The sequence below is a fragment of the Melozone crissalis genome, unplaced genomic scaffold (genome assembly GCF_028551555.1).
Source record: "Melozone crissalis strain CALT ecotype California unplaced genomic scaffold, PUWL_Pcris_2 ptg000023l_1, whole genome shotgun sequence".
NCBI classification, from domain to species: Eukaryota; Metazoa; Chordata; class Aves; order Passeriformes; family Passerellidae; genus Melozone; species Melozone crissalis.
This window is the reverse complement of record NW_026535801.1, coordinates 40,040,671-40,065,959: the sequence shown is the minus strand read 5'-3', so window position 1 is coordinate 40,065,959 and position 25,289 is coordinate 40,040,671. Positions and strand designations below refer to the sequence as shown.

General features: G+C 45.9%; 1 protein-coding gene across 1 annotated transcript in view; it reads left to right on the top strand.

Annotated features, from left to right (window-relative positions):
- The window catches only part of NEB (nebulin), a 97,147-nt gene extending 72,453 nt beyond the window's left edge, over nt 1–24,694 (top strand). Inside the window, exons 117-138 of the mRNA XM_054277607.1 lie at nt 341–445; nt 1,578–1,682; nt 2,468–2,578; nt 3,009–3,119; nt 4,139–4,252; nt 4,359–4,463; nt 4,867–4,971; nt 5,090–5,194; nt 5,959–6,051; nt 7,071–7,163; nt 8,418–8,510; nt 10,138–10,230; nt 10,712–10,804; nt 17,320–17,412; nt 17,904–17,996; nt 19,766–19,858; nt 20,154–20,261; nt 20,517–20,700; nt 21,226–21,318; nt 22,140–22,292; nt 22,802–22,911; nt 24,521–24,694. Coding sequence (XP_054133582.1) covers nt 341–445; nt 1,578–1,682; nt 2,468–2,578; nt 3,009–3,119; nt 4,139–4,252; nt 4,359–4,463; nt 4,867–4,971; nt 5,090–5,194; nt 5,959–6,051; nt 7,071–7,163; nt 8,418–8,510; nt 10,138–10,230; nt 10,712–10,804; nt 17,320–17,412; nt 17,904–17,996; nt 19,766–19,858; nt 20,154–20,261; nt 20,517–20,700; nt 21,226–21,318; nt 22,140–22,292; nt 22,802–22,911; nt 24,521–24,694 — 2,427 coding nt within the window. The remainder of the gene's footprint in view (nt 1–340; nt 446–1,577; nt 1,683–2,467; nt 2,579–3,008; nt 3,120–4,138; nt 4,253–4,358; nt 4,464–4,866; nt 4,972–5,089; nt 5,195–5,958; nt 6,052–7,070; nt 7,164–8,417; nt 8,511–10,137; nt 10,231–10,711; nt 10,805–17,319; nt 17,413–17,903; nt 17,997–19,765; nt 19,859–20,153; nt 20,262–20,516; nt 20,701–21,225; nt 21,319–22,139; nt 22,293–22,801; nt 22,912–24,520) is intronic.
- The last annotated feature ends 595 nt before the right edge of the window (nt 24,695–25,289 follow it).

Sequence of the window (25,289 nt, the reverse complement as noted above, 5' to 3'; positions counted from 1 at the left end):
AATGCCTAACAAAATAATTGATAATGAGAAAAGGCAAAACCTTTATTGCCTGGTACAGCCTTTTCATTACCCATTGTGTTTTCTCCTCTTTCTTTTTCTTCTTTTAATCCTGGTTTGGACAAAACCTTTGTTGCAATCCAAATGACCACAAAAAATAACTATTCCCTCACATCTTTAACCCCCAATATCAATTCTAAACTTTGTGGTTTTTGTTTTACTTCTTGCATTTCTAATTTCTCTCTGATATTCCGTTGAAGTGTTGCTTTGATTGGACCTAAGAAGTAAATTTGCTGAGGGTTTTTTTTTTTGATTGAGATGATTTTTGACACCTTCCCTTCAGTACCAGTACAAGAAGCAATATGAGAAGAGTAAGGGTCACTACCATGTGGTGCCAGATAATCTTGAACAGGTTCATCTCAGGGAGGCCTCAGAGCTCCAGAGCCACGTAAGTTGGACGTGTGTTTGTCCTTATCCCAACTCACTGAGCTCCAAATTCCATCACAATCCTCCCAGTGAATCCTCCAGGCTGGGACATTCCCTGTGCCCTCTGCCCCACCAGCCCTGCACCCCTGGGGAAGGATCCAGGGAGCAGAACCCATTTCCAAGGGCAGAATACATAAAATACACAGATAAAATCTCCCCGTGATTCCTTCATTCCAGAGCCAATCCTGCTGCTCACCTCTGCTGTGCATGGATCTTTTACACAGGATAATGCATTTATCAGGGGGATTTAAATCTGGAGAAAAAAGGACCTGGGAATCACAGAAACTGGGAACGGAAGGAATTAGGGTTGTTGCTGACAGTGGATTTCCAACTGCTTCATCCATTCCATGGTCCAAAGGAGAGCTCTGCTGTCGTCTCCTGCGTCCAAAATGCCTTTAACCAAAACTAGCAACATGCCTGGAGTTTTTCCCTCTGGAATAAAGCAATGGATCACTCCAGACAAATTCACAGTCTGATTTGGTCTCTGATCTCTCTGTTCCCAGTATTTATTGGCTGTAAAGCAAGAGAGGAATTACTGCAGGAACACCAGGGGCCACAGCTGACTGTTTTGTGCTTGGCACAGAATTCCAGAAGGGTTTGGGACTTTTAGGATTATCACAGCCACCCCTGCCTTGGACAGGGACACCTCCCACCCTCCCAGGCTGCTCCAGCCTGGCCTTGGGCACTGCCAGGGTGTTCAAGGCGTGGAAAGGCAAAAAGGTCCCACAGCCAAGGACCATGAGGAAATGGTTGTTAATCAGGCTGTTGTTAATGAGGCTGTAATTAATTTTAAAGTCAGTCCTTGTTGCTCCAGTTTGGGATCAGGGTCTGACTTGGCCACAGCATTCCCTCACTGAGCACTCTGAAAATGTGGAGAGCAAAACTTGAAGCAGGAATCATCTCCACGGACATTTTACCTCCTGGACACCAAATTTTACATTTCCCGATCAATAACACAGATTTCAGGAAGGCAAACTGCATTAGACATTTCATTTTTATCCAGAACTGTTGAGTGTAGACACTCAGTGCTCTACTACTCAATTAATTAGGTGTTTGATTATTTAGGAGGGTGACTTTCTGTCTTTTCTTCTCAGGTGAAATACAGAGAAAAGTATGAGAAGGAAAAAGGAAAGCCCATGTTGGACTTTGAAACTCCCACATACCTGACTGCAAAGGAGTCTCAGCTCATGCAGAGTGAGGTAAATTCAATACTGATGGGCTGCAAAGCTTTAAAATTTCCTTTTTTATATTAAACTTAAGGATTTAACAGGCAATTCTGCTTGCACCTTGTGCAGGCTGATTATAGTAATCATATTTCAAAATTATAGTAATTTCATATTTCTTTATGATGGCTGTTAAGTGCTGCATTGAACATTCATGGCACTTTCCTGTCATGAAATGAGTTTATCTGTAATTTTTTATTGGTAAATGAAGCTTAAACAAGTCTTTGAATAAGAAATGTGGTACAAAATTAATTTCACTTTTACAACACAACACAGTGTTTGTGTGTTATCACAGGACACAGAAAGTGTTCTGTTTCTTTTTTTCACCTCAAAACTCAATTTTTGAGGAACTCTTTTATTCCTTGCCTGTCTCTGCTGTCACAGGTTCTCCCTTGACCTGTCATTTTCTTTTCTTGAGCAGTTTTTTTGTGTTTATTTGACATTTATTCCACTTCTGGCCCAGACAGAGGCTGCAAAGCAGCTGTGTAAGGCCATTAGTCCTTGTGGTACCTTTGAATGCTTTCTCTGCATAGATAAATGAGTTGAAATATAAAAAATAAAAGCTGGATCATGTCCTATTTCCATAGAAAGCAATGATCTGCTTCACAAATTTTAGTGGGAAGAGGATTTAGCATCAACTGTACCCAGTGATTTTGTCACCCTCCCTGCTTTGCACATGATGAAAATACTGTAATAAATATTTGCTGTTTTGCTTTTTTTTTTTTTTCCCTTCTTCTTCTTCTTCTTCTTGCTCTTACTAGAAAGAATATAAGAAGGACTTTGAAGAGTCCATGAAGGGCAGGAACCTCACTGGCCTGGAGGTCACACCATCCCTCTTGCATGTCAAATACGCCACCAAAATAGCGAGCGAGGTACCAGCTCCTCTGGGCTTCCTCCCTGTGCCTCCTGCAGCACCTGCAGCACTCCCACCCACACTGAGCATGTTCACATCCATTCTGTGCTGTCAGCTAATTTGCCATGGACATTTCTTCCTTGTCCCTTAACCCTATTCCCATGTGCTGCCCCTCTCTGACTTCCCTCAGCCTAACTGGTCCATATGTGTGTGCCTTGGCAATTTATCTTCCACAATAATCCCTATCTTTTGTTGGACTACTTTTTCCATAACCCTCTACAATATTCTTTCTTGTTTTTCAAATTTCTTTTTTTTCTCTTCTTTTCTTTTGGAGCTTTTGGAACTCTTTTTTCTTTAATTTTCTTTAAATTTTTTGCAACAAAATTGGTAGAGCATAAAACTCCCTTTGGTCTGGCTTTGCAGTGTTTTTCCTTCTCCTTCTCCTGCAGAAAGAGTACAGGAAGGATCTGGAGGAGGGAGTCAAAGGGAAAGGATTGACAGCCTTGGAGGAGACTCCAGACATGCTGAGAGCCAAAAATGCCACTCAAATCCTGAACGAGGTATGGGAGAGCTGCTTGGAAAATGCCTGAGTGGATGGAATGTCCAACTGCCCTGGGAGGGACACCTTGTGCCATCCCAGGCTCCCCCAAGCCCTGTCCAGCCTGGTCTGGGACAATGCCAAGGATCCAGGGGCAGCCACAGCTTCTCTGGGAATTCATCCCAGCCTGGAATTCTTCCCCAGTCTCCCATCCATTCCTGCCTTTCAACTGGTGTGAACTTCATCATTCCCTGGAAACTCTTGATTAGAGGCCAGGAAAGAACATGGATGAGGGAATAAGGATCAAAGTGGACTTTTAAGGGAGCTCTTTCCTGGGTGCACAGTCACTGTCAGGAATTCAGATGGGAAATGGGAACTGGAATCAACAGTCACTCAAGGAACTCATTAGTAAATTAATCAAGGGACTAAACCAAGATTTAAATAACGAAGCACAAACTGAAATAGTCTGAAATTACATTATTTGTGTGCATAATTATGAGCTGATATTAGAGGTACTCCTGGCTTGGGATTGGCACTGTTCCTGATTTGGGATGGGCACTATTGCTGATTGGGATTGGTGGTATTCCTGGTATGGGATTGGCACTATTCCTGGTTTGGGATGGGCTCTGTTCCTGTTTGGGATGAACACTGTTCCTGATTGGGATGGGCTCTGTTCATGGTTGGGATGGGCACTGTTCCCGGTTTAGGATTGGCATTATTCCTATTTGGGATTGGCTCTGTTCCTGGTCTGGGATGAACATTGTTCCTGGTTTGGGATTGCGTCTGTTCCTGGTTTGGGATGAGCACTGCTCCTGGTTGGGGCTGGCCCTGTTCCTGGAGTGTGTCTGTGGATCTGAGCCCTTTGCCATGCCCTGTTGGGATGCCTGCCATGTTCCTGGTTTGGGATTGGCTCTGTTCCAGGTTTGGGATGAGCACTGCTCCTGATTGGGATGGGCTCTGTTCCTGGCTGGGCCTGGCCCTGTTCCTGGAGTGTGTCTGTGGATCTGAGCCCTTTTCCCTCCCCACCCTGTGTCCCTGCAGAAGGAATACAAGCGGGCCCTGGAGCAGGAGATCCGCGGGAAGGGCCTGACCGAGCTGGCGCTGGAGACGCCGGATTTCGTGCGCGCCCGGAACGCCACCGACATCGCCAGCCAGGTCTGTGCCACCCTGAGCTCCTCAGGAAGGAAAATTCAGATTTTCCTGGGTAAACCTAGAGTGAGCTGTTGTGCAAAGGCCCCTAAACGTGAGCTTTGCCCGACAGATCAAATACAAACAATTGGCAGAAATGGAGAAAGCCAACTACACCAGTGTTGTTGATACTCCAGAGATTATTCATGCCCAGCAGGTCAAGAACCTTTCCAGCCAGGTATCTTGAGTGCAGCCATTAATCCTGCTCATGTGGGAACTCCAGGAAATACTAATGAAACACCCAAATAACCACCTCCCACAACCTTCAGAACAAATCTTTCCAGAGCTCTGGAATTCTACGGCAATAATCAAATTAATTTTACTGCTGTGTCAAGTGACACAATAATTTCTCTTGCTTTGCAAAGCTAATTCTTCTTTAAGCAGATTCTTCTTAATTTTCTACTCCTCAATAACCTGCTGTCTAAAATGAATTTTGCACAGAGGCATAATCTCAGTTTCTGCCAGACAGAGAAGAACTCACATCTCCACAAAGATGGGCACTACTCAACAATCAATAACTCCAGTTTGTTTCTTGCTGCTTTTGTGTTTTCTATTTTAATCCATTTGGGGTTTTCCATCAGAAAAAATACAAAGAAGATGCAGAGAAAAGCATGCCCTACTATGTGCCTGTGGCTGACACACCAGAAATGCAGAGGGTCCGAGAGAATCAGAAGAACTTTAGCAATGTAAGTCCAGAAATAAGTTAAAAAAAACCCCAAAACCATATTTATCTCATTTTTGAAGAAAACTGTGAGGGAATTTGTACAGCATAGAGTTAACATTTCCCATTTTCCATTTTCACAGCTTCAGTATCAGTCAGACCTACAAAACAGCAAAGGAAAAGTCACAGTGGTTCAGGACACCCCAGAAATCCTGAGGGTGAAGGAAAACCAGAAGAATTTCAGCTCGGTATGGTCACCTCTGTCTTCACTCCTCAGCCCAAAAAATACAGTTTCATGTCTTTATGAAAATTATAACTTTTTTGTGCTTCTCCTACAGGTACAGTAGGTTTAGCTGGGCATTATAATGTGTTTCCCCTGCTGTTTTTGTGAGGTGATTTGGCCTCTTTCACAGGCCCAGCTGTGATGGAGTTAAACAATCCCTCATGAAATGAATATAATTATTGTCCCTTCCCTTTGTGCTGTTCCCATGCCAGTCCCTCCTGTCCTGCTGCCCCTCGTGCTCTGTGTGCCTGAGTTGTTGCCCAGTTCCTGTTGCCATCAAGTCTCCTGTGGCATTTTGCCTCCAGCACCATTAACAAAGTGGAAAATATTTGTATAAATCAAATAAGAGCAAATAATGATCTTCAATCCTAAAATTAGCCCACAGATGTTTTGATTATGGAGTTATGGAATGGGTGGAAGGGACCTAAAGCTCATCTTCCATCCTGCCATGGGCAAGGACTCCTTCCACTAGCTCAGAAATATTCTACTGAAATATATTTGATATTTTGATTTCTTGTATAAATTATCTCCTACTTTAAAAATATTAAATATAAAAAATCAGCTCTTTTTTCCCCAAATGGTGCTCACTTTGGACACCTTCAGAGAGGCAGTGACCAGAGTGGATCCTCTGGGCTTTCAGCTGCTCTGTTGTGTCCAAATTCAGTGTCTGGGAGCAAGAATGTTGTGTTTTGGATGCTTAACCTTGTTGTCTTCATTCTAAACATTAAGATTTTGTATAAAGAAGATATTGGAACTGGAACCACAATTGAAAAGACCCCAGAGATGCAGAGAGTTAAACGAACCCAGGATAATATCAGCTCGGTACACAAGGATTGATTTTTAATACTCACTCTACTGCTGCTAATTCAACTTGAAATAATATTTTTTTTCTGTTTTTCTTTTCTTTACATCTTGCTAACAGTGGTTTGGCAATAACCCACCCAGTCAAGGGTGACTTTCTTGAAATTTTTGCCCATTCTTGTTACTTTAACAGTAACTTCTCTAATGATTAACGTTCTATTTCTTACTTACAACCCATTTCTAAACCACAAAAGCTCTTGCTGTCAATTTGATCTCATCCCAGATGTAGTTTGGACAGAAAAAAAAATATTTAAGTGGGAAGGGATGTGTTGAAATCATCTATTCCAACCCTGTGCTTCAGCTTTAGGATGAGTTGGGTTTTGAGTATCCCACAGGATGAAGATTCCACATCCTCTTCCAGGATGGGACCATCTCCCAGGAAAATCTGTTTTGCTCTGCTCAGACTGAATTTTCTGGTGGTGAATTTTTTTGTTTGTTTAGTCCTGGCAAACTTAGATGTTACCTAAAAGGTCACAGCCCTCTATTTTACCTATTAGTTTTATTTCAAAGCTAAACCTCCTTCATGCTTTTTTTGAATGGCGGTGTCATTTAGTGTCATGGACTAACACTGCAGCCAGTTTGTTCATGCAGAATGTGTTAAAAATGTTCAAAATGTTCTTGTGAAAGGCTTTTTTTTGTCGTTAGCAAAGCAGAAATGCAAGGCACCGTCACTGCTGAAACATTGTGTGATGATTCTCACCTTTGTTAAATTGGAGGGATTCTTACACATCCCAAATTCTCCTTTGGCTGGTAGAAAGGCCAGATAGTGTCAGGTTTAAAGGAATTTATCTGGTTTTATAAAACCCTTTTAGTGCCATTCCTGGTGACTCAACAGCTGAATTGCCTTGGCACGGATCCCTTGGAAGGTGGTGAAGTCCTTTAAACTTCCCCTCTGCACAGATCAGGATAAATCTCTTTATGAACCTTTGAAAGCTGTCCTGTAGATCCTCTTCCCTCCCCTAATTCCCGTTCCTTGGCAGGTGAAGTACAAGGAGAGCATTGGCAAAGGGACTCCCATTCCCGACCTGCCCGAGGTGAAGCGCGTCAAGGAGACCCAGAAGCACATCAGCTCGGTAATTAGTGTCCCTGTCCCTGTTCCCTGGAATGTCCCTGTCCCCAGGACATCAGCTCAGGGATGTCCCTGTTCCCTCACATCATCTGGGGAATGTCCCTGTTCCCTGAATGTCCCTGTTCCCTGCGCATCAGCCCAGGAATTCCCTGCTCCCTGCCCTCTCCAGGGCCTTTTCCTCTTGGGAAAGCTCCAGCTCTCCCAAATCCCCATGGCCAGCAGCAGGAAATTGCAATACCTGAGTTTTACAGGAATTATCCCCATCAGTCGCTGCCTGTGTTTCTTCTGTGGCCTTTTCTGAACACAGAGCTGGGAACAAAAGTGACCCAGGTTATGTGTTGAAGTTTGACTGGGAAAAAAAGGATCACAATCACAGAACTTTGAGGGAAAGACCCATTTGAAGCCTTTTTGTGTGATAAATATATAATATATATATTCCCTTATAATTATAAGGGAAAACAAAATCTTTCCATATCCAATTTCACAGCTGACTATGGACAACTGAGTTGTTTTTCCAAATGATTCCTCGTTCTTTCTAACCTTCATCACAAGTTGTTTTCTCTTGCTCTAATTGATTTATTAGTTTCAATGACACCAAGCAGTGGAATTTTTTTGTTAGTTTGTTTTGGTACAAGTTTTGTTTTGGTACAAGGATTTTCCTACTTGCAAGAAGAGCTGTGAGTCAAAATAAGACAATACACTTGTCAGGTGTATTGCTGCATTTGGAATGCAGCAACCCGTTCCCACATGGTTTGGGTTATTCCACAAACATCTCCTTTCATGAAAAATACCATTGTTAAAAATCAAATAACTACAGGTTAAATTAAACCTCATAACCTGAGTGGTGGCACTCAGTTGTTTTTGTTTCCTAGAGGTTTAACACAAAGTAAAATAGTGGTGCAAACAGAAGTGAAAATGAATAAAGCCCACAATGAGGTCTTTGTACACTAAACAATTCCAGAAAAGGTTGAGCTGTTTCTTAATCCCATAAAAAATGCTGACTGCCTGAAAAGTAATTCTATCATATTTCCTGAACTAAGATGAGAAGTAAAATATCCCTCTCAGGGTGGGGTCAGCAGAATATTTGAATTTGTGTCCTTTAAATGAAGAACTGAAGGGAAATTACTCTGAGCTGGTGCTGATAACGATCCTGAGGGGTGTGAATTGTGTTTTCATTTGTGTACAATCCCAGTTTGCAATGGCAGTGGGCAGGTCAGGGGTGTCCCAGGGCTGCTCTGACCCTGCTTGTGTCCCACAGGTGTTGTACAAGGAGGAGCTGGGCACAGGCACCCCCACGCCCATGACCCCAGAAATGGAGCGGGTCAAACGCAACCAGGAGCAGATTAGCTCGGTATTTCCACCCTGCAGGACTTATAACAACAAGCTGTTGTTATAATCCTGTGCTCCTAACACCCTAACCTTGTTCTTCCTCAGGGGTGTAGTCCTGGCTGGGTTTTAACTCATTGATCTTCCACTGTTTGTGCTTTTGGGGGATTTACACCTTCACGCGCTTTTCTTCTAAGAACAAACCTGCCTGTAAATAATCCTGGCATTTCCTGGGCTAAACTGGGCAGCAGAACATCCCTGTGGAGTTGTGGTGTTTCTCCCCATGTTTGTTTTACCCTGAGCCTTTATCTCCTCTCTGCAGTGACCCATTCACAGAATAATCCCCCACAGCCTCTTCCTTAATCCCTGCCTCTGGAACGAGCGTGCGATGAACCCAAGTGATCCTAACTCTAAACACAATCCCATAACAGTGGGATCTGGTGGCTCTGGCCTGCGCTGAGTGGGGCTTTTGTGGCACTGCTGTTGTCCCTCACAGGTGTTGTACAAGGAGGGTTTAGGGGCTGGCACTGCCACGCCGGTGACGCCGGAGATGGAGCGGGTCCGACGGAACCAGGAGCACATCAGCTCGGTACTGAGGGATCTGCACCCCTGCTCCCCTTGCAAACCCACACCCAGCCCCTGTAACCCCGTCCTTGGGTGTGCTGGGAGCAATCCTTCCTTACCAACCCCCTGAAGCCCTGGCAGGATCCTCAAGTTTTCATTTTCCCCTCGAGTTAACCCGTGCCGTTGTTCCAGATGGAAGGTTTTAACCTCAGGAATTAAAACCCTGGAGCAGGGCCTTCCTTTGCTTCCCAAGGACATATTCCTTGTGGGAATGGTGTCCCTGCTCCTCAGGAGCAGAGCCCACCCTTCCAGCACCTCCTGCCAAAGGAAAATGGACTCTCAGCCCTTCCTGAGTCACGGGACAGGGAATGGTTTGGGTTGGAAGCAGTGAGAGGTCTGTCCCTGTCCCTGTCCCTGTCCCTGCCCTGTCCCTGTCCTGCTGGGCTCTGCTGTGTCCCCAGGGCTTTGTGAGGAGCTCAGGTGGCATTCCCAGCTCATAGCCCTGAAAGGACACCAGGAGCATCCAGTGGAGATGGGAAAAGTGCAGCAGGAGTGAATTCCTGTCTGGAATTCCCCCTCCTGACGCATCCACTTGGAAAAGTGCTGTGCCACCACTTTGTTCTGCAGTTCTGGTTGAATTTGTGACCTTTTGGGGTCACTCTGCCCAAATCCCACCTGGAGTTCAGTCCTGGCAGAGATCCCTGGCACAGGGAGAGGCACCTCAGCCTGGCTGCAGTCCTGGCAGAACATCTGGAGCTGCAGTAGGGAAAAGCCTTTGCCAGGGAATTTCCAGGTGCCTTGGAACATTCCAGCAGCTCTGGCCCTGGCTGAGGTGACAGCATCATCACCTGGTTCTTTTCCTTGAGGGTTTTGTGCTGAGCTTTGACCAAAGCAAAACTCTGTTTTTTCCCCGCACTTTGCAGTTTCACAATATTATTTCTCTTCTCTCTCTCTCTCTTCCCTGACCTCCATGTCCTCCCCTTTCCTTCCATCCTTCCATTTTTAAAAAATTATTTTATTTTATTTTATTTTATTTTATTTTATTTTATTTTATTTTATTTTAATTTCCACACTCCTGCTGCCCACAGGTGTTGTACAAGGAGGGGCTGGGGGTTGGCACCCCAGTTCCTGTCACTCCTGAGATGGAGAGGGTCAAACGCAACCAGGAGAATTTTAGCTCGGTATCTTTTTATCATTACAGGAAAAATCTCCATTTTCTGTAACTATTTAACACCTGCAAGCTTTAAATCCCCTCAAATTAACTCATAAAAAATCCCCTTTCTGCTCTTACATTTTTAGCACTATGTTTTATATACTTGTTTTTAAAAATATTTTTCTTAAAATTTAACACTGGATGTGTTAAATGTTATGTGCATTAATTTTTTTTCTGAAGTTTAAGCTACTTTGCATTTTTAAACCTATTTTTTTTAATAATTTGCTGAATTCCTTTCCTATAGTACTTTGTTGCTCTGCTGGAGCCTACCCAGGCAGTTGGATTTCTATTCCCAGCTGAATTTATCACAATTAATAACTGATTTATGCTCCCTAATTTTTCCTGCTTTCTAGTACATTTAGTGGGCATAAAATTCCAGTAATTCCCACCATGAAATGCAGATTTATTTTTTGTTTTTACCTCTTTTTGACTGCCCTGTTGCCCCACAGGTGTTGTACAAGGAGGAGCTGGGGAGAGGAACCCCCACCCCTGTCACCCCCGAGATTGAGAGGGTCAAACGCAACCAAGAACACATTAGCTCGGTAGTTTTGGATTTCAAAAGTCAAAAAAAATTCCCTCTTAATCAATTTTAAAATAATCTGAACCCCAAAATAATTGATTGACACAAGAGCATCCCATTCCTTGTGTTCTGCCATTTTTTCCTCTGTAATCCCTAATTTATTTTGATTGGACCCATCACTAATGAGTTTAGATCCCTTCTTCCCATCTTTCTCCTGCCATATTTTTTATGATCTGCTTTTCCTTTCATTAATCACTTCAATCCTAGATAATTTTTGATTTCCCCTGATTTTGCCATGTATAAACCCCAAACTATTCCTTGTCTGACCCAAATCCGTGGCTGTGATGGGTGGGATGGGAAATCAGCTGGGATTGGTAACAGCATTGCTCCTGCTTTGGGTTTGGTGCCTTTTCCTTTAGGATTGGTGCTTTTCCTTTGGGCTTGAACCTTTTCCTTTGGGTTTCAGCCTTTTCCTTTGGGTTTGGTGCCTTTTCCTTTAGTAAATATGGCAGCAATACATTGGAAGTGTTCTGGGGGGTTGGAATGTGTGGAAAGGTGAGAGAAGTACCACTGAAACCAGGAGAGCACTAGAATTATATGTATGTAATATATAATATATAAAAATACATATAAAATATAAAATTGTATGTTAACTGATTTATATATATTTATATGTTATACATAATTCTCTATAATATATATTATTTTTATATTTTCCCCCCAATATCCCACCCTTCTTCTGTCTCAGTCCTAGCAGAGTTTTAGATGAGTTTTTTATCCCAAAGGATTTTTCCCCCCAGGACGTGTCAAAAACCCCTCTCTGGTGCTCTGGGTGTTTTTGGTGCTGCTTTGATTCTGTTTTTTGCCCCTCATCCCACAGGTGTTGTACAAGGAGGAGCTGGGGAGAGGAACCCCCACCCCTGTCACCCCCGAGATTGAGAGGGTCAAACGCAATCAAGAACACATTAGCTCGGTAGTTTTGCATTCCAAAAGCCAAAAAAAAAATCCCTCTTAATCAATTTTAAAACAATCTTAACCAACAAAATAATTGATTGACACAAGAACATCCCATTCCTTGTGTTCTGCTATTTTTTCCTTTGGCAATCCCTGACTTATTTTGATTGGACCCATCACTAATGAATTTAGATCCCTTCTTCCTGTATTTTTCTGGCCATATTTTTATGATCTGCTTTTCCTTTCATTAATTACTTCAATCCTTGATTATTTTTGATTTCCCCTGGTTTTGGGTTTTTTGTATAAAACCCAAACTGTTCCTTGCCTTACTCAAATCTCTGGCTGTGATGGGGTGGGATGGGAAATTGGCTGGGATTGGTGCCTGCGTTCCTCCTGCCTTGGGATTGAGCCTTTTCCTCTGGGTTTGAGCCTTTTCTTTGGTTTGAGCCTTTCCTCTGGGTTTGAGCCTTTTCCTTTGGATTTGAGTCTTTTCCGTTGGGTTTGAGCCTTTTCTTTTGGGTTTGGTCAATTTTACTTCCGGTTTGGTGCCTTTTCCTTTGGGTTTGAGCCTTTTCCGTTGGGTTTGGTGCCTTTCCTTTGGGTCTGAGCCTTTTCCTTTGTATTTGTGCCTTTTCCTTTGGGTTTGAACCATTTCTTTGGGTTTGGTGCCTTTGCCTTTGGGTTTGGTGCCTTTTCCTTTGGGCTTGGTGCCTGTTGCTTCAGGAAATGTGGCAGGGATGGACTAGAAGTGTTCTGGGGGTGTTGGAATGTGTGGAAAGGTGAGGGAAGTGTCACTGAAGCCAAGAGAGCACTAGAAATTATATGTATGTGATACATAATATATTTTTAAAATATAGGAAATATAACATTATATATTAATTTATTAATATGGATTTTATATGTGATATATAATTATTTATATTTTATAATCTAGACTATTATTTATATATAAATATATATTTTTTTCCCCAATATTCCACCTAAATCCACCCTCCTTCAGCCTCAGTCCTAGCAGAGTTTTAGATGAGTTTTTTATCCCAAGGATTTTTACCCCCAGGATGTGTCAGCAGCCCCTTTCTGGTGCTCTGGGTGTTTTTGGTGCTGCTTTGATTCTGTTTTTTGCCCCTCATCCCACAGGTGTTGTACAAGGAGGAGCTGGGGAGAGGAACCCCCACCCCTGTCACCCCCGAGATTGAGAGGGTCAAACGCAACCAAGAACACATTAGCTCGGTAGTTTTGCATTCCAAAAGCCAAAACCAATCCCTCTTAATCAGTTTTAAAAAATCTTAACCAACAAAATAATTGATTGACACAAGAACATCCCATTCCTTGTGTTCTGCTATTTTTTGCTTTGGCAATCCCTGACTTATTTTGATTGGACCCATCACTAATGAGTTTAGATCCCTTCTTCCCATATTTTTCCGGCCATATTTTTATGATCTGCTTTTCCTTTCATTAATTACTTCAATCCTTGATTATTTTTGATTTCCTCTGGTTTCCCATATATAAAATCAAAACTATTCCTTGCCTTACTCAAACCTGTGATCCCTGAGGCTGCTGTGATGGGGTGGGATGGGAAATTGGCTGGGATTGGTGCCTGCGTTCCTCCTGCCTTGGGACTGAGCCTTTTCCTTTGGGTTTGAGCCTTTTCCTTTGGGTTTGGTCCCTTTTCCTTTGGGTTTGAGCCTTTTCCTTTGGGTTTGGTCCCTTTTCCTTTGGGTTTGGTCCCTTTTCCTTTGGGATTGAGCCTTTTCCTTTGGGTTTGAGCCTTTTCCTTTGGGTTTGGTCCCTTTTCCTTTGGGTTTGGTCCCTTTTCCTTTGGGATTGAGCCTTTTCCTTTGGGTTTGAGCCTTTTCCTTTGGGTTTGGTGCCTTTTCCTTTGGGTTTGGTGCCTTTTCCTTTGGGTTTGAGCCTTTTCTTTTGGGTTTGGTACCTTTTCCTTTGGGTTTGAGCCTTTTCTTTGAATTTGGTGCCTTTTCCTTTGGGTGTCATGCCTATTCCTTTGGGATTGAGCCTTTTCCTTTGGGATTGAGCCTTTTCCTTTGGGTTTGAGCCTTTTCCTTTGGGTTTGGTGCCTTTTCCTTTGGGTTTGAGCCTTTTCCTTTGGGTTTGGTGCCTTTTCCTTTGGGCTTGGTGCCTTTTCTTTTAGCAAATGTGGCAGGGGTGCACTGGAAGTGTTCTTGGGGGGTTGGAATGTGTGGAAAGGTGAGGGAAATGCCACTAAAACCAGGAGAGCACTAGAAATAATATGTACGTAATACATAATATATTTTTAGAATATAAAAATTATAGCAGTCTATATTAGTTGATTAATATGCATTTTATATATTGTATATAATTGTTTATATTATGTAGAATATTATTGATATATAAATATAGATTTTTTTCCCCAATATCCCACTTAAATCCACCCTCCTTCAGCCTCAGTCCTAGCAGAGTTTTAGATGAGTTTTTCATCCCAAGGATTTTTCCCCCCAGGATGTGTCAGCAGCCCCTCTCTGGTGCTCTGGGTGTTTTTGGTGCTGCTTTGATTCTGTTTTTTGCCCCTCATCCCACAGGTGTTGTACAAGGAGGAGCTGGGGACAGGAACCCCCACCCCTGTCACCCCCGAGATTGAGAGGGTCAAACGCAACCAAGAACACATTAGCTCGGTAGCTTGCAATTCCAAAAGCCAAAAAATTCCCCTTTAATCAATTCTAAAAGACTTTTTAACCAACAGAACAATATTCTTGTTTTCTTAGAATTGACTTACCCAAAAAATAATCTGCTCCCTCTCAGAATTTTTTTTCCTTTATTATTATTACTTACACTGTTCTTATTCCTGAATTTTAATTACATCATTTTTTTAATTGAATCCCACCGTTTGGAGTGTGGTTGCCTATTTTTTTAACTCCTAAAAACTCACCCTGTTTTCCTTAATTCTTCTCAAAATCCTTTTTTTAAACTCTTAAATCTCATCCTGTTGTCCTTACTTGTCCCAAGAGTCTTTTTTTTTTTAACTCTTAAAATCCCACCCTATTTATTGTATTTAGTTAATTTTTTAAAACCCACCCTTTCCTTATTTAGCTCCAACAATCCTTTTTTTTTAACTCTTAAAATCCACCCTGTTTCCTTTATTTAGCCCCAACCATCCTCGGTTCTTTGAACTCATAAAAACCCACCCTCTTTCCTTATTTCATCCCCACAATTCTTTTTTTTTACTCTTAAAAACCCACCATGTTTTCATAATTTAGCCCCCACAATTCTTTATTTAACCCTTAAAACCCCACCCTTTTTCCTTATTTAGCCCAAACATTTTTTACACTCTTAAAAACCCACCCTGTTTTCCTTAATTAGTCCCAAAAATTCTTTCTTCAACTCTTAAAATCCCACTCTGTTGTCCTTATTTGATCCCGAGTCCTTTTTTTTAACTCTAAAACCCCATGTTTTCCTAATTTATTCTCCACAATTCTTTTTTAACTCTTAAAACCCCGCTCCCTTTCCTTAGTTAGTCCCAACACTTTTATTTTTTTTTTTTAACTCTTAAAAACCCACCCTGTTTTCCTTCTGTAATCCCCCATTCAGTTTTGTTCCGTGGAGTGAATTTTCCCGATTTTCCTGATTTTACCCTGGAGAACTAAAGCGTGCCTGGGTGGGATGCGCTGGGCTGGGAGGGGATCCGGAGCCGCTTTATTCGGGGTTGTTTGGTGCTTTCACAGCTTTTCCTGCCCGGGTTTGTGTGCGGGCGTGAGCGGCGCTGCTGTCTGGAGCAGGATTCCACCTTTGCTCCCTCCCATCCCGGTCTGTGTCCCGTTTTCCCGCAGGTTCTGTACCGGGAGGAGCTGGGCACGGGCACCCCCATCCCGGTCACCCCCGAGCTGGAGCGGGTCAGGCGCAACCAGGAGCACCTCAGCTCGGTACCGTGGGCACTGGAGCTCTCCCTGTGACTGCGCTCCTTAACATCCCTTAAAATGCACAGTTCCTCCCTACTTCTGCTTAATCCACTCACAAACATCCACACAAACTCATCCTCACAAATATCCCCACGAACAGATCCCCACAAATACATCCTCACAAACACATCCTCACAAACACATCCTCACAAATATCCCCGCAAACAGATCCCCACAAATACATCCACACAAACACATCCCTGCAAACCTCCTCACAAACTCCATAAACAATCCTCACAAACACATCCCTACAAACACATCCCCACAAACACATCCCCACAAACACCAGAAGCAATCCCCACAAACACATCCCTACAAACACCACAAACACATCCTCATAAACATCCCCACAAACACCACAAACTCATGCCCACAAACACATCCCCATAAACTCCACAAACACATCCTCACAAACACATCCCCATAAACATCCCCACAACACCACAAACACATCCCCATAAACTCCACAAACACATCCCCACAAACACATCCTCATAAACACATCCCCACAAACACCATAAACAATCCCCACAAACACATCCCCATTAACATCCCCACAAACACCACAAACTCATCCCTACAAACTCCACAAACACATCCTCACAAACTCCACAAACACATCCCCAGAAACACCACAAACAATCCCCACAAACACATCCCCATAAACACATCCTCACAAATACCACAAGCACATCTCCACAAACACATCCTCGTAATCAATCCTCACTTCCTCACTGTGTTACTGACCTCCGACTTCTTCACTGATGGAATTATTTACAAATATTTACAATTTTCGGAGTTATTTACAAATATTTATTTTATTCTTAACGTTTTTAACCGTTTTATTCCCTGTTCCATCTTCCCTTTATATGTTTTATATCTAAAATTCTTTGTGCATTGCTTTAACCGTGGAAGAGGGAGGGTGTGATTTCTCAGGAGGCTGCAGTGGGGGTTTAACAGCTCCCATTCCACAGGAAAATTTGGATTTGATGAGTGCTGATGGCTTTGGATGGTTTCTTGTTGTGCAGGTGTTGTACAAAGAGAGCGTGGGGACAGGGACCCCCACTCCTGTCACCCCCGAGATGGAGAGGGTCAAACGCAACCAGGAGATTTGCAGCTCGGTACTTTGCCAAGAGCAAAACTTCCCTTTAACTCTTTAAACCCACAGTTGAAACCTTTTAACTCTTTCCAAGCCCTTTTTAACCGTTTGGAGAAGGATTTGTCCCAAAATAACGCAGCTCAGCACAGGGCTCGCTCCTCACTCGTGGCTTTCTCCGGTTGAAATGTTAACTCGGGTCAGTTGATGTTGGTTTTAAGAGTGATTTTAATGTCCTGTTCTAATCTAAACCCTCTCAAACTCCTCTCCTCTTCTCTGCAGTGCTGCCGTTTATTTTAATTGGGTTTAATTGCTAATTTCTTTTAGCAGTTGATTGGGTTTTCTGCCGTGCTCAGCCCCTCCAGGGGGATTTTGTGCTCTTTGGTACTTACCCCGTTATCAGCAGCGGTTCAAGCCAGGCTGCCAAACTACTCCTGTACTAAACCGGTGCCCAGGACCTGCTCTAAAAGCACCTGTGGGGTAAATTCAAGGGCCAAGGAAGGCGTGGGGAGAGCTGGTGCTGACTGTGCCTTTCTCGGCTCTCTCATCCCGCAGGTGTTGTACAAGGAGAACATAGGGAAAGCCACCCCCACGCCCGTCACCCCCGAGATGGAGAGAGTCAAACGCAACCAGGAGATCATTAGCTCGGTACTTACAGCAGGAAAAGTCCCTAAAAACCGCAGTGGGGTGTTTAACCCGGCTGGAGCCTCAGCAGCCTGCGCTTATTAACCCCTGAAACGCCTCTGCCCCGAGGCCCTGCCCGTGCTCGCACACAAACCGCACCGGCTTCCCTTTAATGGGAAAACTAAAAACTTAAAAACTAAAACCCAAGCCAGGGTTTTACTAGGGGAAAAACAATCCCTTTTTGGGAGCGATGGTGTTGTCCTGATTGAATTTTTAAACCCTTTCTTACTCCCCTTGTGTTTGCCACCATTCCTGCGTCCCAGATTAATTAATGGCAAAGCTCCAACTCCTCCCCATGCCCCAGCCCTAACTCGGTGGGACGGCTCCAAAGCTCTTTGTTCTGCTTTTTGGCCTTTCTTTCTTTCTTTCTTTCTTTCTTTCTTTCTTTCTTTCTTTCTTTTTTTTTTTTTTCTTTTTCCTTTCCTTTTCAATGACATTTGGGTACTCCCTTGTAGGTTTTGTACAAGGAAAATGTGGGGAAGGTGACCCCGACCCCCATCACCCCCGAGATGGAGAGAGTCAAACGCAATCAAGAGATCATTAGCTCGGTACCTTCCCAGGAATTTCTGCTTCCCTTTGTGCTTCAACTTAATCAAGTAACAGCCTAACTCCCACTCAGAGCTGGTTTTAATTTAAAAAGAGATGTATTTCTTTTTTTTCCTGCACATTAATTGCTCCTTCTAAACCCAAATTACTTTGGTGTTAACGGTGTGATCCACAGTTTTAGGCCTTTTTTACAACTTGGTTTGTGAATTGTGGGTTCTATCCAGACCATCTCAGGAGTTCAGATCCCTTGGTGGGGATCAGGGAATGTTTGGGTTGGAAGGGACACAGAGATCATTTCATTCCCTTACCTCTCACTAGCCCAGGTTTTCCAGGGATGTTCAGGCTTCTCTCTGTGTTCAGTGTTTCACCTTCCATTGGATTTTCAGGTGGATTTGACTTCAGGATCCCTGACATCATTACTGGGGCAGTGTGGCAACAAAACTTCCACCTCCCTCCTAAAAAGATCAGGAATTGCTTCAAATATAGATTTTTAAAAAGCAGATAAATCATTTCTTACACAGCTTTTTAGAGCCAGAGGCACTCCCTGAGCCTCCGGAGCCCCTGGATAGAGCCCTTAACCCCAAATCCCACTTTTCCCATTCCTGTTCCTCACTAAATGTTTGAGTTTTGAAGTCTGGTAACAAAGTGATAATTTGTGTTGAGAAATTACTTCAAATATAGATTTTAAAAAGATCAGGAATTGCTTCAAATATAGATTTAAAGAAAGCACATAAAGCATTTCTTACACGGCTTCTTAGAGCCAGAGGCACTTCCTGAGCCTCCGGAGCCCCTGGATAGAGCCCTTAACCCCAAATCCCACTTTTCCTCCTCTTGTTCCTCACTAAACGTTTGAGTTTTTGAGATGTGGTAACACAGTGATAATTTGTGTTGAGCCCTGGTGTTTTGGGGCTGTTTGAGAGCCCGGCTCGTGTTTGTCCCGCAGGTGTTGTACAAAGAGAACGTGGGGCAGGCGACCCCCACGCCCGTCACTCCCGAGATGGAGCGAGTCAGACGCAACCAGGAGCAGATTAGCTCGGTATTCCCGCAGGAAAACCCTGCCAGAGCTCCCGTGTTAACACCCAGGAGGGCGCAGAGCTCTTCTGAATAACCTCGCTCTGCCTGGTTTTATTTAACCTGCTAATTTTTCCTTTCAAAAGTCACCTCTTAAGTACTGGAATTCTAAAGGGGTTTTTTTGTCATTTAACTTGTTAATATGATTTTTCCTGACTTTCCCCCCCCCTTTCCTAATTTTAAAGGATTTTTTTTTTGTCATTTAACTTGTTAATACGATTTTTCTTTAATTTTTATTTTTTTTATCCTAACGGCGGGTGTTGAGTGCAAACCCAGTAACACCCCGGGTGTGGTGTGGAGTTCTGCCCTGTGACAGCTCCTCTGTGGTCTGTAGGTTGCATACAGGGAAGGTTTAGGGAAGGCCACTCCCAGCCCGGTCACGCCGGAGATGGAGAGAGTCAAGCGGAACCAAGAACAAATCAGCTCGGTACTGAAAGCACAGCCAAGCACCTTGTGTCAAAATAACCATCCTCAGCCAAACTCCACCTAATCAGCCTTATTTTCCCAGTTTTCCTTATTTTTGCCTATTTCCCCTTTGATGTTTTAAATATTTTTTTTCTTACCTTTTGCCAATAACTTTTCAGCTGCTTTGTTTCCCGAGATCTTTTCCACTCTGCAGGGCTGAGTTTGCTTGACCATTAACCCCAGTCCCAGGAAAAGCTGGAATTGTTCCAGCCTGAGCTGTGTCTGTGCCCTGCAGGTGCTGTACAAGGAGCACATGGCCAAGGGAACCCCGACCCCGCTGACGCCGGAGATGGAGAGAGCCAAACGCAACCAGGAGAACATCAGCTCGGTGGGTGGAACACAGGAATCCCTGAAACCCTCACTCAGGCAGGAGAGGCTTGGAAGGATATGGAATTCTCCAAAACTTCCTGGTGCAATCAAGTATTTCTGCACTGAATTGGGCTCTCTTGGGGAGTTTTTAAGCAGTTTAATTTCAAATTACTGTCGTGATACTCTGTGACGTATAAAATTGTGGTTCTTCAGTAAGATCACTTATAAAAAAATGGTATAAAAATCTGGGGCTGGCTCTTCTTTGGCAGCCTGGTGCTCCAGAGGTGACTCCTGTGCTCCTCCTCCCCTGGCAGGTCCTTTACTCGGACAGTTTCCGCAAGCAAGTCCAAGGAAAAGCCGCCTACGTCCTGGACACGCCGGAGATGCGGCGCGTGCGGGAGACCCAGAAACACATCTCCACTGTAAGAGCTCTGCCAGAGTGGCCTTCCCCTGGGAAGGGAGGTCAATATAAAAGCAGTTCAATATAAAGTTCAATACAAAAGGAGTTCAATATAAAAATAACCCTCCCTGGCAGCAAGGACAATGTGAACTACCAGGTTTGGGTACCCAAGGCTTTAATGCTAAAGCAGGTCTGGGGTCAGGATTGGGAAAGGCCAAGTTCAGGAGCTGGAAACGCCCCCGAGGGAAGCAGGAATGACAATCCTTTGGAATTGCAGGTGAAGTACCACGAGGACTTTGAGAAGAGCAAGGGGAGCTTCACGCCCGTGGTGACCGACCCCATCACGGAGCGCGTGAAGAAGAACATGCAGGACTTCAGTGACATCAGCTACAGGGGCATCCAGAGGAGAGTGGTGGAGATGGAGCGGAAACGCGTGGACCAGGACCAGGAGAACATCACAGGTCAGGAGCCCTGGGCACATCTGCCACAGGAGGGGTTCAGTTTAAGCTCAGCCACATCAATTCCAGTCACCATTACTTGGGGATGTTCTCATCCAAGTCCTTTTTGGAAATATTCTGCCCCAACAGCTGTAAACGACCTGTGACCTGCTGTCCCCACCTTGATAATGTCACACTGCATTTATGGTTCTTCTATTTTGAACTCCATCTCTATCTATTAGAGAAATATTGTACTATAGATTGATTGTAAAAAAGCCAAATTTGTGCTATAGAATTGAGAAGCACTAAATTATAAAATAAGGGTGATTTTTCAAAGAATTCCAGACTGGTTTGGGGTGCAGGGACATTAAAGCCCATCCAGTCCCACCCTGCCATGAGCAGGACACCTTCCACTATCCCAGGGTGCTTCCAGCCCCATCCAGCCCGGCCTTGGCCACTCCCAGTGCTGGGGAGGACACACCTCGTGTCCTGCTGTCCTGCCAGGCTGTGCTGCTCGGCCTCTCCTCAGGAAATTCCTTTGTCCTGCAGGGCTCCGGGTGTGGAGAACCAACCCCGGCTCCGTCTTCGACTACGACCCCGCCGAGGACAACATCCAGTCCCGGAGCCTGCACATGATCTCAGGTGTGTCCCGGGGGGAAATGGGATTGAACTCCTGCAAGGGGGCTCTGGGTGCCAAACAGAGCTGAGAGACCCCAAGGGACACAGGGGACAGGGGAGAAATTGGCTGTAGCTGCTCCTCACCAGTGTAACTTATGGTCAAAAATACATTATTAATTTTCCTGTTGTAAAAGGATCCAACAGAGGCAGGAGGAGGATAGTTTATGTGATCCACAGGTGCCATGGTACAACCTGTGCTTCCTTTTGGAATTACTGAACAGGCTGTTCTCAGTGACCTTTTTATTTAACTCCTATCTGAGAGGAAAAATACCTGGATGGTATAAAATCATGGGGATGGCCAAGTGCTGTGTCAGGAAGAAAATCACACGATAATTAGAATAAAAATTCTGGAAGCAGCCAGGACTAAGGGGAAAGAGTCTGGAGAAAGGATAAAATACTGTGAATATTGAAGAGTAGGACTTTAGCATGGAATACTTAAAAAAGCACTGGGAAATCCCACTATGGTACACTGGGATTGTGGAAAAATTGAGCTTAGCAGGGCTGGGGTTCTATGAGGTCTCAGCTCTAGGGTTGGGAACTCTGAGAGCCCTGGGGCTGGTGGCTCCAAGTGCCCCAGATTTGGTGGCTCTGAGCCCTGGGTTTGGTGGCTCCAAGAGCCCCAGGGTGGTGGCTCCAAGAGCCCCAGGTGTGGTGGCTGTGAGCCCTGGGTGTGGTGGCTCTGAGACCCAGGGGTGTTGGCTCCAAGAGCCCCAGGTGTGGTGGCTCCAAGAGCCCCAGGGTGGTGGCTCTGAGCCCCAGGTGGTGACAGTCCCGTGTGCCCCCAGTCCAGGCGCAGCGCCGCAGCCGCGAGCACTCGCGCTCCGCCAGCGCCCTGAGCATCAGCGGCGCGGCCGACGAGAAATCCGAGCCCTCGGAGGGCACCGACCAGCGCCTGTCCTACTACAGCAACGGGGGCTTCTTCACCACCACGGCCACAGGTACAGCCACCCTGGGGACACACAGGCTCCCACTCTCGTGGCAGAGTGTGCAGCAGCCCCCACAGCCAGGGAAAAACAGCTCCAAAATGTGGAGTTGTGCACAAGCCACCGCTTAAATGTATTTTAAACTGACCTTAACCCACCCCTGTGGCACATCCCTGATCTTTATCCCAACCAGCTCCATCACAATCCCATAATAACCCCACACAATGATCCTTCTCCAGACCAGCTCCATCACAATCCCATAATAACCCCACACAGTCATCTTTATCCCAACCAGCTCTGCCAGACTCCCATAATAACCCCACACAATCTTAATCCCAACCACCTCCATTGCAATCCCATAACTCCACACAATGATCTTTATGTCAATCAGCTCCATCACAATCCCATAATAAATAACCCCACACAATGATCCTTCTCCAAACCAGCTCCATCACAATCCCATAATAAAAACCCCACACAATGATCTTTGTCCATCCCATAATAACCCCACCCTCTCTCTGCAGTGGGCTACAAGCAGGTCAAGACCATTGAGCTGCCACAGCAACGCTCCTCCTCAGTGGCCACCCAGCAAACCACGGTGTCCTCAGTGCCTTCCCACCCCTCCACTGCTGGGGTGAGTAACCCTGGGGCCCTGGAGGGGTCACAGCCACTAATTAACAATTAATTAACACTAATTAACAGTGCTAATCCAAGACTGAGTTGGTGGCATTCCAGTCTACGGAGCTGAGGCTCTGTATGAAACCAGGTGTGACAGGGACTGAAGTGGGACAGAGCCTCCCCTGTGCCTGGAAAGTTGGAATGAGCACCTGGAAACCTGGAATGGGCATTTGGAAACCTGGAATGGGCACCTGGAAACCTGGAATGGGCATTTGGAAACCTGGATTGGGCACCTGGAAACCTGGAATGGGCATTTGGAAACCTGGAATGGGCACCTGGAAACCTGGAATGGGCATTTGGGAACCTGGAATGGGCACCTGGAAACCTGGAATGGGCATTTGGAAACCTGGAATGGGCACCTGGAAACCTGGAATGGGCATTTGGGAACCTGGAATGGGCACCTGGAAACCTGGAATGGGCATTTGGGAACCTGGAATAGGCATTTGGAAACCTGGAATGGGCATTTGGAAACCTGGAATGGGCACCTGGAAACCTGGAATGGGCATTTGGGAACCTGGCATGGGCTCTTCTTCCTACTCAGCCCTTGCAAGCTGAGGGCTGGGAGGAAGTGCTCGGTCAGGGATTGCCTCTGGAGTAAAGGACAGGGGGAATGGCATCGCCCCCAGGAACTGCTGGGAGGCAACAACTTCTGAGTGACACTTGGAGCTGCTGGTGCCCAGGGCCACCGTGGGGACACTGCTCAGGCTCAGTGTCACCAGCGGCCCCGGGGTTGTGGCACTCAGGGGGCTCAGGGAGGGAGGAGAATCCACAGCCAGGTTTGAATGAGCAGCCAGACCCTGCTGTGACACCAATCCCATCCCTATGTCCCTTCTGTCCTTGCAGAAGACATTCCAGGCTATGTCAGAGTCTGACCGTGTCCCTTTTGTCCCATGTCAAGGTGTGACCATGTCCCTTCTGTCCCTTTGTGTCCCTTCTGAAGAGGGTCTGGGGCACATCAGGGTGTGGCCATGTCCCCTGTAAGGCTTTGGCTACGTCCCTTCTGTCCTGTGTCCCTGCAGAAGACGTTCCAGGCCACATCAGGGTGTGACCATGTCCCTTCTGTCCCTTCAGAAGAGGTTCTGAGCCATGTCAGGGTGTGACCGCATCCCTTCTGAGCTATGTCAGGGTGTCACCATGTCCCTTTGTATCCCATGTCCCTGCAGACGTTCCAGGCCATGGCAGAGTGTGACCATGTCCCTTTGTGTCCCTGCAGAAGTTCTGAGCCATGTCAGGGTGTGACCATGTCCCTTGTGTCACCTGTGTCCCTGCAGAAGACATTCCAGGGCATGTCAGGATGTGGCCATGTCCTCTGTGTCCTTTCAGAAGTTCTGATCTATGGCAGGGTGTGGCCATGTCCTTTGTGTCCCTTCAGAAGAGGTTTAGAGCCATGTCAGGGTGTGGCCACGTCCCTTGTGTCACCTGTGTCCCTGCAGAAGACATTCCAGGCCATGGCAGGATGTGGCCATGTCCTTTGTGTCCCTTCAGAAGAGATTCTGAGCTATGTCAGGGTGTGGCCATGTCCCTTGTGTCCCATCAGTGTGACCCTGTCCCCTGTGTCCCTGCAGAAGACGTTCCGGGCCATGTACGATTACACGGCGGCGGACGCGGACGAGGTGTCCTTCAAGGACGGGGACACCATTGTCAACGTGCAGGCCATCGACGAGGGCTGGATGTACGGCACCGTGCAGAGAACCGGCAAGACCGGCATGCTGCCCGCCAACTACGTGGAGGCCGTGTGAGCCCGGCCTGCCCCGGCTGGGACGGCGCCCTGGGACGGGCCAGCTCAGCCTGGGGTGGGACAGCTCAGCCTGGGGTGGGACAGCTCATCCTGGGGTGGGACAGCTCAGCCTGGGATGGGACAGCTCATCCTGGAGTGGGACAGCTCAGCCTGGGGTGGGACAGCTCATCCTGGGACGGGACAGCTCAGCCTGGGGTGGGACAGCTCAGCCTGGGATGGGACAGCTCAGCCTGGGATGGGACAGCTCAGCCTGGGGTGGGACAGCTCATCCTGGGGTGGGACAGCTCACCCAGGGGTGGGACAGCTCAGCCTGGGGTGGGACAGCTCATCCTGGGACGGGACAGCTCAGCCTGGGGTGGGACAGCTCATCCTGGGATGGGACAGCTCATCCGGGGGTGGGACAGCTCATCCTGGGATGGGACAGCTCATCCTGGGATGGGACAGCTCAGCCTGGGACGGGACAGCTCATCCTGGGGTGGGACAGCTCATCCTGGGATGGGACAGCTCAGCCTGGGGTGGGACAGCTCAGCCTGGGGTGGGACAGCTCACCCAGGGATGGGACAGCTCACCCAGGGATGGGACAGCTCAGCCTGGGA